The 14,599-nt window shown below is 59.7% G+C and overlaps 2 protein-coding genes and 1 long non-coding RNA gene across 4 annotated transcripts in view; 1 reads left to right on the plus strand and 2 right to left on the minus strand.

Moving 5' to 3' along the window:
* Positions 1 to 1,742: 1,742 nt before the first annotated feature.
* Positions 1,743 to 14,599, minus strand: part of TPGS1 (tubulin polyglutamylase complex subunit 1) — a 25,979-nt gene continuing 13,122 nt past the window's right edge. Inside the window, exon 3 of one of the 2 annotated variants that reach the window (XM_040462565.1) lies at positions 1,743 to 1,779. The gene's annotated coding sequence lies outside the window, so the exon portion shown is untranslated. Of the gene's footprint in view, positions 1,780 to 11,867; positions 12,310 to 14,599 lie in introns of those variants that run through there. The other variant, XM_040462566.1, reaches the window with a different exon arrangement.
* Positions 2,960 to 4,729, plus strand: LOC121021886 (uncharacterized). Its single transcript, XR_005786731.1, has 2 exons — positions 2,960 to 3,073; positions 4,390 to 4,729. It is a non-coding gene; the product is annotated as an uncharacterized LOC121021886 (long non-coding RNA).
* On the minus strand, positions 6,070 to 14,597 carry CDC34 (cell division cycle 34, ubiquitin conjugating enzyme; the record flags this gene model as incomplete). The annotated part of the gene is made up of 5 exons (XM_040462573.1): positions 6,070 to 7,181; positions 10,493 to 10,627; positions 11,398 to 11,495; positions 11,604 to 11,690; positions 14,463 to 14,597. Coding segments are annotated over 5 exons (717 nt in total), but the record flags the coding sequence as incomplete, so codon positions are not given.

A 14,599-nucleotide genomic window follows, 5' to 3' on the forward strand; every position in this document is an offset into this window, starting at 1 on the left:
GCCTCCCATAACACACTCCCCACCCCCAGCGTCATCTTTGGCTTTCTCTGAAGGTGATGGCTTCCGTACTTCTGAGTGTTACTCGGTTTTCGCGACTGTCTCCCATTCAGTACATGTGCTACTAAACTTCTGCTTGTTTTTCTCCCGCTCATCTGTTTTACATCCATTAATCATTGGAGCAGCCAAAGCACCTGAAAGGGAAGCAGGGAAACTTTTCTGCCCCTTGTGGGTAAAGGGAGGGCTGCTCTAGATTGGAGCTGCTTCTTGAAGGCTGTGCTGTTCAGAGAGGCAGCAGCCGCGGGAGGTGAGCTGCAAGTCTGAGAACAGCCGGTCGGGAGTGGGGAGGAGGCAGTGTCGGGGCTCAAGGGCTACGTGCGGAATGAGGCGGAAAGCAGCCAGCTGGCTTCAAAGTCCCTCTGGCCTGGATAGAATTCCACGGCCCCCTTTCCTGCCCTCCCTGGGCTGGGCTGAGGACAGATCTCGTGGGAAATATTAGGGCCACCAGGCAGTCTTTGCTTTTGTTTATAAAACCAAGCTGTGTCCTCTCCAAGGCCCAGTTTTCTGGTTCCCTCTCTGGAAAGTCTTCCCTGTCTCCTCCCACTGGTCAGATGGATCCCTTTGCTGCTCAGTCCTGGCCCCACCTGGGGCAGGAGAAGCCTTCTAGGGCCACTCCATTGTCAGATTTAGCAAATAGAAAGGCAGGACACCCAGGTACATTTGAATTTCAGATTTAAAAAAAAAAAAAAAAAAAAAGGAGTGATTTTAAAAGTGTTAGTCTATCCCATGCAGTATCTGGGGTAGACTTATGCTAAAATGTATCTGTTCTATATCTGATCTGCTCAAAAGCAGCTTCATCACCCGCTGTCATTTCCCTCATTTGCACTGGTCCCCTCTGTGACCTCGTGTCCAACCCAGCTGGGTGTGAGAGGAGGGACACAGGGTACCCTCCTCACTCCGCGCCCCCACCCCTGTTCTCTAGGCCTGCACCCTCACTGGGACGGTCCCAGACTCCGGATCTGGACATCTTCCTCAGACAGAAAGGCAAGGAAGCAGCCCAGCTCTCTGGCCTGGTTCTGCAGCTTTGCTCTGTGCAGCAGCCGGGCTGTGGGTGCGAAGAAGGCAGGGAGCCCGTCCTCTGATGCAGCATCTCTGGAGACCCGCAAACCTTGCCCCTGCCGACCCCTCAGGCCTCACTGGCCCATGTCCTGCCTCGGAGTCCTGCCGTGTGGTGCCGCTGGCTCCCTCCCTGCACCCCAGTGACCACCAGACTGTCCTGGGCAGCGTGTCTTCAGGACCTCAGCCCCAGCATGCCACCCCTGCCCCATCACAGGACACGGCGTCCGCTCTGGTTCATTTGCCTTCTGCTTTTTCTTCCAAAACCTCTCAGGGGCGCCCAGCCAGCTCAGTCAGAGGCGTTTGCAGCGCTTCACCTCAGGGTTGTGAGTTCAAGCCCCACTTTGGGCTTAGAGGTCACTTAAATAAGCGTAAAAAAACAAAAGAAAACAAAACAAAAAACAACCCTCAAACTCATAGATGAGGAGATGACATCAGACTTTCATTCTGTTACCCATCTGTCCACTGCTAAAATGTTTCAGCTTAGTTTTTTATGTGCGTTTTTCTGAAAGGGGGAGCTTTGAAATCCACCCCCTCCAGGCAGTGACGGAAGGAGGACAGGGCAGGTTTTCTTCTGGTGTTAGGGAGCCCTGGGAGGGGTTTGAGCCAGGGCGGTCCGTCCTCTGCTGTGTTCTAGGGAGACATCAGAGCCGCCCAGGGGAGAGGGGCCTGAGACGAGGGCCAGCAGCGGACGGGGCAGGCCCTACCCTCTGGCTGACGTCCGGACGAAAGGGCTATTCTGGCACAGACCCAGAGCAGGGGCCGTGTGATCATGGGGGCAGACTCGGGATTGACACAGCCACAAGCAAGTGAGACCCGGGGCCTCCAGGAGCTGGAGGAGGCAGGAAGGACCCTCCCCGCTGGAGCCTGTGGAGGCGGGAGCCCAGCCCACCTCGACCTCTGACTTTTGGTCCCAGAATGTGGGAAGATAGAGTCCCATTGTTCTGAGTTCCTGCTGTGTGGCTTTGATGCCCCAGATCACACTATGTCATCAAAGCATCAGAGACCACCTTGGGCGGGTGCTGGGTCCCCAGGCAGGCAGGGTGGGGCACCTGCTTATTCCTGTCGGTGGCCTCCCGTTCAGCTGGGGGTCAGTTGGGGGGGAGGGGGGCGGGGGGAGGAGCCCTGCTGGGCCAGGAAGGAACAGCCAGGCGGGGAGATAAGCCTTCTCCCGGGACAGCAGCAGGCGGGCCTCCCCTAATCTGCAGCCAGACGGAGCCATGCCAGACCCCTGACGAGGCTCGAGGCCTCGGCGCGAAGGAAGAGGAAGCTGCTTGGCGCCTGGGAGCACACCTCTAAATGCAGTCTCACCTGAGGATGTCTGTTGAAGAACAATAAAAACCATAGCTTCCTGCAAAACCAGTGGGGACCTCGGTCCTAATGGGCGCGTGTGGGCAGACAAGTGCTTCAAGGCAGCTCACAGCAGCCAATGAAACAGCCCCAATGTCCATCGGCAGGTGGACGGACACACACAAAAGGTGGACGTCCACCGCGAAAGGTTCATGCCCCTCGGCTGCGAGCAGGAGCCAGGCGCCCACCCCCGCCGCCCCCGCGGACAGGCCCTGAACACACGACGCTCAGGGAGGGAACCAGACGCGAGGCGCCACACGGGGGTGTGAGTCCATGTGTGCGAAACGTCCAGAACAGGCTCATCCACGGACGGGAGGGGGTTCGTGGGGGAGGGGCTGGGCGGTGGGGCGTGACTGTGTGGGGACAGAGTTGCTTTCCGGGGAGATGGAATGTTCCAGAGAGGCTGGTCACACAACCCGGTGAATGTACGAACACCCACTGAATTACACACTCTGGATGTTCAGCATTTGCAGGCCTGGCCCCGAAGCGCCCTGGTGGGGGCCCACCCCGGAGGGTCAGCGCCCAGCCTGCCGTGTTGCACTGGGCTCCCGTGGGCACTGGGCCAAGGCCAGCAGCCTCTGGTCCTGCTGCAGGTGACGGGAAGGGGTAGGTGAGTGGGGATGGGGGGAGGAGAGCAGTGGAGGATGGGAAGGCTGGGGGGGGGGGTCCTGGGCTGCAAGCCGTTACCCCTCCACCCTGCCCCCAGCACCTTGAACATCTTGAAGGTATTCTCCATACTGGAGGCCAGTTGTGCTCTGGGTGCTGGGCCGTGGCCCTGATGCTGCGCATAAGGCTGCTCTTGTGTCCTGGGGACGCCCCACAGCCCGCAGCCCCCTCCTGGCTCCTGTCTGGCCAGTCTTCCCCCGTTCCCACCGCTGCCCCGAACTCCAGAAGGCGTGTGTCCAAAAACGCCAAGCCCCTGGCTGGGTTCCCCTCGGCAGGGGCTCCGGCCTTGCCCCGTGCGTGGGCTCTGCCTCAACCAGCGATTTGTCCAGGGGCCAGCATGAAACCTAGGCTGGGTCCAGCGGCACTAGAAACAAGCGCTTTCCATGGGACCCGAGGGGCAGCCGTCCTTGCCGCCAGGAGAGAAAGCCTTCGTGATCCCACGGCTGAGAGGCGGCAGGTTCGTGAGGACCTCTTGTGAGCACCGGGATCCAGCTGTGCCTGACGCTCGTGTCCTCCCAGACTCTGCATTACAGGAGGCAACAGGGGCCTTTTGGTTACCCGAACCAGTGTAGTCTGGGGTCTTTGGTGCTGGCTCCAGGGTGGGTTTATCTGGGCGCTTCACCATGGCATGCAGGCCCCGGGTTCCTCTGGTGTGGACTTTGCCACCCTCGTGGGTCAGCTCTGCCCCTGTGGCTAGGTGGGAGGCACAGTCCTGAGCGCATGAGGACTGCCCCCCAGCTCTGCACAGGCGGGCTCTAGCTTTCTGCAGCGAGACCAGCATGGGCGAGGAGTGGGGGGGCAGACCCTGTGGTGATGTGAATCTCAAGGGTGTTGCCCCTGGGGAGAGAGCCAGGTTAGGGGCAGGGGCCCCACCCCCTCCTGTGACGTTGCTACCTCAGCTCTGAGGCCCCAGACGCCTGATGTTACTAGCCTAGCAGTGGCCCCAAGTCCCCGTTTCCTGAGAGGTTCAGGTTGACAGTCAGGGGCCGTCCCCATCTTGCTCTGACTCCCACTCACCTGCACACAGGCCCCCAAGGCCAGCAGAGGGGCTACGGGCTCCCGTGGTGCCCAGGAAGTCAGCTCAATGAAGACCGTGGTCTGGAACCTCTTGCGTGGGGATTCTCCAAAGCAGCTCTCACCCTCTGGACTTGCCGTGATTAGCCTGTCAGCCTGGGTGGGCCCAAGGTGACAGGAGCACACCTGAGAACGAGGGCCACTCAGTGGAAGCTGAGCCTGGCAGGTGACGGTTTCTTCCTGCAGCTCTAGCGGATTAACGGATTACCACACATTCAGGGCCTGAAGCCACACAAGCTCATTCTTTAACAGCTATGGGGCCAGAAGTAGGAAACGGGCCTCAGGGGGCTAACGTCCGGGTGTGGGCAGTGCTGGCTCCCGTGAAGGCTCCAGGGGAGACCTGCACCCCTGCCTGCTCTGGCTCTCAGGTTACGGGATCAGGGCACGGACATCTCTGGAGCTGTTATTCTGGTGACCACAGGTCTGGGGAGAGACCGCACAGAACCAGTGCCTTGATCAGGCTATGCCTGAAATCCCTGGCCTTGTCACTCACAGAAGCCAATTAAATTCCTTTCTGTTTAAGTCAGTTTGAGTTGGGCATTTTGTCCTGCTACCGAAGGGGTCATTATAAAGGAGAGGTGGCCAAAACAACTGATCACAACAGGCAGATGAATTCACCCAGGTGCAGAGACTCTGGAAACCATTACCGCCCATTTGGTGGCATCCTGTCCTCACCCAGTCGGGTGTGTCAGGCCAGGGATGAGTTCAAGAAAAATCAGCATTTATAGCGTGTGTTCACATGTCCTGTCTAGTTTAGCCGTAACCACCCCCAGGAAGTAGGCTCCATTAGTATCTGGACGGTCAAATTGAATTAACTAAAAATAGAGAGTTCTTGGAATTTCAGATAAACAACAAATACTTTCTAAACATGTCCCAAACACTGCACAGGATATATACCCACCATATTATATATACACATATATACAGTAAGAATGATTTATCTGAAATTTATATTTAACTGGGCAACCCTAATTATTTTAAGGTTTATTTTTCAGAAAGAGAGACAGTGAGAGAGCGGCAGAGAGAGAGAGAGAGAATTCTCAGCACGCTCTGAGCTGTCAGCACAGAGCCCAATGTGGGGTTCAAATTCATGAACCGTGAGATCGTGGCCAGGGCTGAAGTCGGGACGTCTAACTGAGCCACCAGGCGCCCCCGGGGCAACCCTAATTATGATCTCTGTTTTGCAGATAGGTTATGGGATGTGAACCCCAAGGCCTCAGGTATCAGTCAGATCTCTGTGCAGAAGCTTCCTTGGCAGTTGTGTGGGGGACGGTATGAAGGGAACACGATTCCCATGGAGACGTGGGGTCCGCGCCCCTCCCCTCGGGTCTGGGTGGGTGCACGCCCGTGTCCAGCCCTGTGCAGAAGTGGTGCGTGTGACCCCCGAGTGTTGAAGCGGCCTTGCTCCCGGGGTCCTCCCGCCGGAGCCCGTGCCGCCGTGCTGTGAGGACACCCGGACAGGGTGGGGCAGGGACGGGCCACCCCACCGTGCCGTCTGCTTCCAGACCTCCACCAAGGTCTTCTCGTGCAGGCTGCCAGCCCCCCACACCGCTCCCCGGAAATGCCTCTAGGCTGAGGTGAAGGGAGTGCCCAGCCTGGCCTCGGCGCCCTGTGGAGGTTATAAACATGAGCCACTGGCCTGGCCCTGCCTGCACCTGCTCAGCACACGGGCAAGGGTCACACGCCCAGGCTCCCACTCTGGAGGCTGGGTCGCTGGGGATACACCACAGAGCTCAGAGGCCCAAACTAGGTGCAGGAGGAGCGGGAACAGGTGTGGCCGCCACAGTCCCGCCGAGAACACCACTTGAGTCCAGAGGGGCCCCTCCCCGCCCTGCACTTCCCTCCGGGTTTAAGAAAAGCCAGAGATGAAGGGTGAAACCTTCCACGTTTTAATGGAGAAACATCATTCAGGTTAAAACACCACCAGACCGCGAGGGCAAACCGGGAGAGGCGTGTGCAGGCCGCCGTGGGGATCTGTGTGCACCCTGGATGTACCTGCCCCTCTGGCCCGTCCCCCACCTGTGTGGGGTCGTCTGAGCCCCAGGCGCAGTGACTGGTCAGGCTGGGCGCGTGCTCGTCTGACCCAAGGGGGGACCTCAGTCCTGATGCCATCTGACCCTGAGCCCAGGCCACTCTGGACTTTACAGTTACACTGAAATGAAGCCACCGGGCCCGGGTGACACCAGCACACAGGACTCCTTGGGGGTGCTGCGGCCACAGAGGGGGCCGCCTGGGGCCCGATGGCCGGCCCCGCCAGCAGACCAGCTGGCCCCGAGAATCTGGGGCCGTGACCCGGCCCAGAAGGGGCACCTGGTGGCCCACCGCTCTCTGCGGTCCTTCGGGAAGGCCAAAGACAGTTGGTTCTGTAGCTTCTCATAAAGTCGTTTTATTTAGATTCCAAACAAACCAAAGCAGAGAGAAGAGGTGACCACAAGTGAATCCGTCAGCGCGAGCCGCAGGCCCAAGTCTCTGGCTCGGCCAGCAGGAGCTGAACACGCACACGGGTGGGTCCGCGTCCCTCAGGCCACCGCCGCCCAGGCCCGCCCCACCTGGCGGGCTGCAAGGGACCCGGGACACACGCGCGCGGGAAGGGAGGGCGACGCCCGGGAGGAGACCACCCAGGGGGCCGGGCAGCACCCCTCCCATGGGGCAGTCTCGCCACACAGTCCGGGGCTGCTGAGGTAAAATCTGTACGTTTATTCTTGGGGTCGCCCTGTCAGGACTCCTCGTTGCCGGAGTCGTCCTCGTCGTCCCCGAAGCAGCTGTCGGCCTCAGCCTCGGGCTCGCCGTCCTCGTAGTAGTCGTCGTAGAAGAGGTCTGAGCCCTCGTCGGGCGCTGGCGCCTTGGTCTTCACACAGTACTCAGCCAGCGTGGTGGGCACCTTCACGCCGTCCCGCTCCGCGTCCACCTTGGTCCCCAGGACCTGCTTCCTGCGGGAGACACGGGCCCACAGGTCACCGCTCTGTCTCCTCGGGGCCCTGCAGGCAGGAGCACAGACGCCACAGGGGAGGGCCCCTTGAGCCACCAGAGAGGAAATCATGGAGACCGGCGGCACCCCGTGGGAGGGTGAAGCCACTACTGCGGTTCAAGCCGGCAGACATCAGCCACCAGGGGCGACAGGACCGGGGCTGGACCAGATCTCCAGCTGCCTGTGCCGGCCGGACAGGGGCGGAGCGGATGAAGAGGGCCAGCGCCAGCGGGAAATGGGGACAAGGGAACGCGGGCCCAGGAGGTGACAGGCGCCATGGGTCACGCCCAGGACAGAGCAGACAGCTCTCCTGGGGACTTGGCGTGGCACCCCCATGAGCTGTGGCAGGTGGACACCGAGAGCCCACGTCCCAGCACAGATGACACCCCAGACGGACACCCTGCAGCATCGCCCCACTTGGGGGGGGGGGACCCTCCAAGTCAGCCGGCTCTGCCCCCGTTGTGCGGGGAACACCCTTGGCGGGGGTGGGGGGACAGGCGGGCAGAAGCTCCCGTCACAGCCTTGCTCACGTGGGCGCATGTGAGCCAGCCCACGGGGAGTCTTCAGGGATAAAAACAGTCTGGTTTTAATTTTGGCACCACGTGGGAGGTGTTGGGAAAAACTGGGGCGAAGAACAGGCCATGTGGGCAGGACCCCCCGCCACGGAGCTGAGCCGAGCGTCCTCGCCCCGAGACCCCACGAGGGTCCCGCGCAGCAGCACCGGGAGGCCTGCAGAGCACCCGGCATCACTCGTGGCAGACACCCCGCTCAGCGCCTCCTCACTTCCACAGACCCAAGGCTGTGACCCCGCCCGGCATCGGGGGACAGCTATCCTGGGACGACAACGGGGGACAAACAAACGGGGGAAGGGGCTGCCCTACATGCGCATGGGTCACCCTGGGGCCGCGTGTGTGGCTTGGGGGGGCTCTGATGCACTCAGGTCACATGTGCAACACCGCAGCAATCGTTCAGAAAATTCTGCTCACGTAAAATACCACGGAAGCAGCAAAAAACGGGCCAGGTCTACGGAAGAAAACCGGCACAACTTTACTCAGAGGAAAGAGAACCAGAATCAACAGAAACGGCAGCTACGGGCTGTGGACCCCGGACACCTGCGTCTGTCCAGCGTGAAGCACGAGGCGGCAAAGGGCTCTGGCACACGATGCGGAACAGCGTGTGAGGCCCGTGCACGTGCACGGCGCGGTTCTCCACGTTTCTAGCACGCAGATCAGCGGCTGCCAGGGCAGGGTGGTGGTGGACGTGGGTGTCTGGAAGGCTACACAGAAACTGTCAGGTGTTAGTGTTACGGGGCTTCCTTTTCGTTTCTCTCGGGATGTGTGTGTTTCTCTATCACGAACACGTTGCCTTCTCAGCACACAGTTGTTTCTGGGGCTTCGTCTGTGTGAACTGTGGCAACTTAAAGTGCATGGCGGTGAGTTTTGACCCACAGACGTCCTGAGACGCTGCCCCACAAGCGAGGTCGCAAACATACCCCTCACCCCCGGAGGTTCTGCTGTGTCTTTTACATTCTGCCTCTCTGACAGACACCAACGTGCTTTCTGAGGCTACGTGGACAGGCCCCGGCCTGCTCCCTCCTTGCCTGCGGCTGTACGCCTGGGCCGTTGACAGCTTTGGCAAATCGAGACTGTTCTGAACATTCGTGTGCGTACCGGTGTGGACACGCGCCCCCGTTTCTCTTGGGCAAATACTCAGACCTCAAGTGGCTGGGTCCTAATGTAGGTGTGCACATGACTTACCCATTTTTTTTTAATTAAAAAGTAAATGACGGGGGAGGGGAGGTGCCTGACTGGCAGGGTCGGAAAAGCATGTTTGATCTTGGGGTCATGAGTTCGAGCCCCACATCGGGAGTAGAGATTACCTAAATAAAACTTAAAAAATGACAAACTGAGGGGCGCCTGGGTGGCGCAGTCGGTTAAGCGTCCGACTTCAGCCAGGTCACGATCTCGAGGTCTGTGAGTTCGAGCCCCGCGTCGGGCTCTGGGCTGATGGCTCGGAGCCTGGAGCCTGTTTCCGATTCTGTGTCTCCCTCTCTCTCTGCCCCTCCCCCGTTCATGCTCTGTCTCTCTCTGTCCCAAGAATAAATAAATAAACGTTGAAAAAAAAAAATTAAAAAAAAAAAAAAAAAAAAGAAAAAAAAAATGACAAACTGAAAGGGTATCTAGAAAAACCTAACAAACGGTTAAGTCTGCCATGAAACGAGTCAGTAAACCCGCATTAAAAGGTAACAATGGACAACAGACACAGAGCAGCTCACACAAATCCAGGGAGAGAGAAAAGGGGGTCAAGCACAAGCACCGCTAGGCCCTAAGCGGACAGCGTGTACACCCAGGGCCTTAGACCAGGTTCCCACCCTGGTCCCGCACCTGCCCGCTGAGTGTCCATCCTGTGCAGAGGTCCCTTTCCAAGGGTGCTCACCTGTTTGTTCGGAAGGGGAGAGCACTGGAAATGACCACCTGCCGGGTGGAGGGTTAGTCCTGGCCAATCCCCAAGCGATGCATCGCTTTCCTAACCAGACAAAACTTATTTTCTAGAAAAGAGAGCAATTTTCTAAATGCGCTAGTATCATGACCATTTTCTGCCTTTAGGAAATGATTCCAAGCTTCAAAATTACAAATGTAAATGACGTTCACAGCAAGAAACCACTGAGCAGAGAAGATACAACGTGACATAAACCAGGCCTCAGTAGTACACAAAACATATGTTCCCCCCCAAAAGAAAGTCGGAAAACAGAGTTGATGTCAGGAGCAGGTACCCGAAGGACCGTGGTCCCGGAGCGTTTGCAGATAGGCGTCAGGGGCCAAAATGCAGACAGGAGGCCCCGCAATGCTTGGGAGAGGCTCCCCAGGAGGGAGGAGAGAGAGGTGGGGGCAGACGCAAGGCCGGGAGAGTCTCTGCTATTTTAGTTACAAAGCAAAGAAACCGCAGTGAACCCTTGTTAAAGCCTGGCGGTCACCACTCAGGGGCTTCTGTATGTATGTGCCACCAGGTCTGTGTGCGACACACGTGCACCACAGGTGCTCTGAATGCACACACCGTGTTACACATCTCACAGGCATTAAGCTACACATCTGCGACACACGCTGGGGCACCTCACCGTGCGACAGAGAAAGAGAACACCCATTTTCTTAAAAAAAAAAAAAAAAAGGGAGGGGGGGGCAAGGTTGAGGGAAGGAGACCAGCAGAAGAACCAAGGTGTAGGCTTCAGGCTGGCTGGCTCCTCCCAGGGTTGCAAGTCCCTACTGGGACTGCTGGCCATGAGCAAGCTGGAGGTGTGTGGGCCTGCACAGAAGCCCTCCTCACCTGATGATGTCTGTGTACTCCCGGTCCTTGCCTTTGCTCTCTTTCCACTTCCTGTACATCACAGAGGCATCCACGTTCGCCGGCGAGAAGGTGTTAGGTTCGTTGAGGAGGGAGATGACGCTCAGCAGGATGGTCCTAGGGAAGTAGGGAGTCAACAGGTGCAGGGCGTTTTTGGCCCACGCCACCCACCTAGGAGCTGGGCTCTCAGGCTACGCCCAGGCCCAAGCGTCACTGGGGAGCTTCCGGACACTCTGAAGCCAGCACCTGCCTGGGGACCCTCACAGCCCCCCAACGCTGCAGATGACATCTGACTGGACTTCTCGTTGTCCCTTTTTGTCTCAGGCCCCAAGAACAGCAGGGTCCGACCCCCACCCCCCCCCACCAGTCCATCCACCTGCTTGCCCAGCTCCCAGGACAACATGACGTGGGAGCAGCTGAAGCTTTGTCCCACATGTCCCTATCCCCGAGGCATCCTGCGGGCAAACAGGTCCCTCTGTGTCACCAACTTCTACAATAGTTCGGGCTGGACTAAAGACGTGCAGGCTGCGAGGCAGGGAGGCTAGCCCACTCAGGATGAGCAGCTCAGCCCTGAGACGGACGGGAGATCCCAGGGGCAGGCAGAGGGGCCATGGGAGGGAAGACACAGACCCGAGACTCCCAGAGGCTGTTCCTCATGGTGGATGGGGCAGGGGGCACCAAGAAATGAGAGGAGAGGCTAGCAGAACTGGTCCTGGGGTCTTTGGGGCCCCCAGTATCCTGGTGGGAGGCCAGTCTGGACAGGAGCCACGGTACTCTGGCGAGTCGTGGCCCTGAAGAGGCCCCGAAGGAGCAAGGTCAGGAATGCTGCGGGGGCCAGGGGTCCACGTGCTGACCAGTCCCTCCCGCAGGGTCTGGCCCAGCCTCACCTGACGTTCTGCGTAGGGTTCCAGCGCTCTGAGGGCAGCTCCCCACTCTGGGGGTCATCGACTGGGGGGTGGAGAATGGAGATGCACACATCCCCCGTCTGTGTGAGGACAGGAGAGAGGGGTCAGCGCCCACAGCACTGCCACCAGGCAGCGCAGTGCCCTCCTCACTACAGGGGAGCCGGGAGGGGCCTGCCCGGTGGGCTCACCTCGTAGATGTTGGGATGCCACATCTTGGTCAGGAACCGGAAGGCTGGCGGGGAGTAGGGGTAGTCGATAGGGAACTTGAGGCGTGCCTGGGGAGGGGCAGAGAGCAGAAAAGCTCAGCCAGTGCTGGCCACTGCTCAGGGACTGTGCCCACGAACACACAAACAAGGACATTGGCCAGGACAGACCCCCCTGTTGCAGGAGGACCGCCTGGACCCTGCTGGTCACCCCTCACAGACCCCCCCCCCAGGACTCTTTGGGGTGGCCTGAGCGGACCCTGGCCCCCCTCCTGCTGCTGAAGGGCAACTCCAAGGCCATTCTTGGCCCAGGCCGGTGGGAGGGGCCAGGAGCCAGGCCCCAGGGAGCTGTGCACCCCCAGCATGGCGGCGACTCCTAGGCCTCAGTTTCCAGGCTGTGGGGAAGGTTAAAAATAGATGTGTGTTCACTCGGCAATCATTCCCGACACCTCTGTGGGCTGGGCTCTGTGGGAGGAGATGAGTCAGCGCTGGACGGATGGGCTCTCTGCCCACAAGCATCCATCCTGGGGGGCCAGGAAGGCAGACAGGAAGGTCCTGGGGCAGACTGGGGAGGGCTGCCTGCCAAGGCCTCAGCAGGTGAAGGAGCTTCATTTGCGGCTTGAGCCCCAGTCCCAGACATGGGGATGTCTGGCCTAGGGTCCTGGTGGTGCTCCAGGCTCTCCCGGGCGAGCCAGTGTGCTGGGAGCCAAAGCTGGGCTCCTCTGCCGGAGCTTCCCAGGCCCATCTCTGGAGAGTCACCCTCCTGGGCAGGGGCACGGGGGCACTTAGAAGCCCCTCTGTTCCTGGGTGATTGTGCTGAGGCCTGGGAGGCAGGTAACTTACTGGTGACTGCAGAGCAAACCCGGAGCTCAGAACCTGCCCTACAGGTTTCTAAGCGATGGCCCCGAGGACAGCTGTTCTCAAACACCCAGCAAGTCCCACCTCATCTTGTCTCAAGCGTCCCCAGAGATGCCTTCACTACTGAGTAAACTGAGGCTCAGAGAAGGAAAGTACCTTGCCCAAGGATACACAGCAAGCAGGCTGAGAGGAGGTTGTTGAACCGCGTCTCTCTGGCACCCCCTTGAGTACACTGCGTTGCCCAAATGCTCACCATGGCCCATGAAGGACAAGGAAGGCGCCGCCAGGCACTTCCCAGTCTGGGTGTTCCACACCTGCTGCAGAGGGTCTCCCCACCCAGTCACGCCTCGACAGGAGGATCAGGGTGGGTGCCAAAACCACCCCGGGTCCCCCGCCGGCTTCTCTGAGGACACAACACAACCTATGGCAGATGTGTTCGAATCTGGCAGGGCCCCACCCCCAGTCCATTCTTCTCCAGAAAAACGAGACAATCCCCCAACCCTAGTGTGGAGGATCCCCTGCAACCAGTTAGTGAGCAAGAGTCAGAAGCCCACATCCTTTCCTTCCAGATCTGTGAGCTCACTTAGTCTCTTAGTCTCGCTGTTGCCTCAGGGTGGGACTCCACCTCCGGCTCTGAATGGAGCTCCCATCCCTCCAGCCTGAAGCACACAAAGGAGGCTGGGGGAGGGATCTAGTTGGACCATTAGGTGATCAACCCCAAATCCAGTCCCCGCACGCAAGAGGCCGGATTGCTGATGCACAACTCAGGCGGGAGCGGTCCACAGTCCTCCCCCCATCCCACCCCAACACCAGGGGAATCTCAACTCAGGACTCACCCCCAGCAGACCAGGCTGCTCCCTCACAGCCACTGAGCAGGCTCAGCTAAAACAGGAGCCAAAAGTGCAAACGCAGACATCTGTCCTGGGAGTATCACCCGCCCCTCCCCCACAGCCTGGCCTAGCTGTGGTTTCTGCCCGCCCCCCCCCCCTCCAACCTGGCAGGGCTGGGGGAGGGTGTTCCCAGGCTGAGGGCCCTTTCCCCACCTCTCATGCAGGCAGACCCCTTGCCCCATCCCTCTGGCTCAAAGAGCAAAGCCCTACAATCTGACAAGGGTCCTTCCAAGGCCACGTGGGGGCTCAAATGGTGAGATCAAGAAAGCTGCCTGGGTCCTGGCTCAGATCTTCTGTCACACTAGCACGAAACACAGCCAGTGCCAGGGCCAGCACCCCCTCCCTGCTCCCAGAAAAGAACTGCCCGGGATGAAACTATCACAGGGGACAGAGAAAACGACCCAGACGTGAGATTTGAGCCCCAAAAGGACACCTGCTCGGCGAAACCTGAGAAAAGCAAGTTGCGGCAAGAGAGGGGCCCCAGGTTTGGAGGCCAGGGTCCCGGGTCCCGGGTCCGTGGGGTTGCTCTCTGAGGTGTGGCTCCCAGGGACAAAGTGGAGAGTGGCAGTGATGCCCCAGTCTTGCCTCAACGTTCCCTAGAGAACAACTTACATAAAGCTCCAGAGGAAGCCAAGTGGGCCTGGCCGGCTGCTATCGGGAAGAGTGGCTGCTTTCCAAGCAGGCCCCAGCTGGCAAGGCCCCATCTGAGCCTTTGTTGGAACCCAAACAAGTGGCGGAGCAGCCCCCCCAGTCTGGCCTCCCTCCCTCCCTTCCCCAACCCCGTGCTCCCCAACAATAGAGCTTGCTAGGTCTGGGGAGGCTCTTTGTCTCCTCCGGGCAGGGGGCGGGGAAGGCAGCTGAGGGCCCGGGTCCGCCAGAGGCTGAGGTAAGCACGAGCCCCACACCCAAACAAACAGGGAGCGCCCCGAGCCCTCTCTCCGGGGATCCGGCAGACCGGCCGGGAAGGCGGGGGCCTGGAGCTGCTTCCAGGGACGGAAGGGGTGGCCCAGAGAACCACCAGCTAGACCGAGGGAGACGCGGACCGCCGCGGGCACAGAGGCCGGGTGGGAACCGGGACTGCGAGCCGCGGGCTCACCTTGAAGTAGCCGCCCTCGTAGTAGGTGTTGGGGGGCCCGAAGATGGCCACCTCCCAGTTGTACAGGTCGCCCTCGTCCACCAGGGTCACCCGGAAGCCCTCCACCGGCTCCTCCTGCAGCCCCTTGAGCTCGAGCA

The sequence above is a fragment of the Herpailurus yagouaroundi genome, unplaced genomic scaffold, assembly GCF_014898765.1.
Source record: "Herpailurus yagouaroundi ecotype Mexico unplaced genomic scaffold, PumYag 348, whole genome shotgun sequence".
Taxonomy (NCBI): Eukaryota; Metazoa; Chordata; class Mammalia; order Carnivora; family Felidae; genus Herpailurus; species Herpailurus yagouaroundi.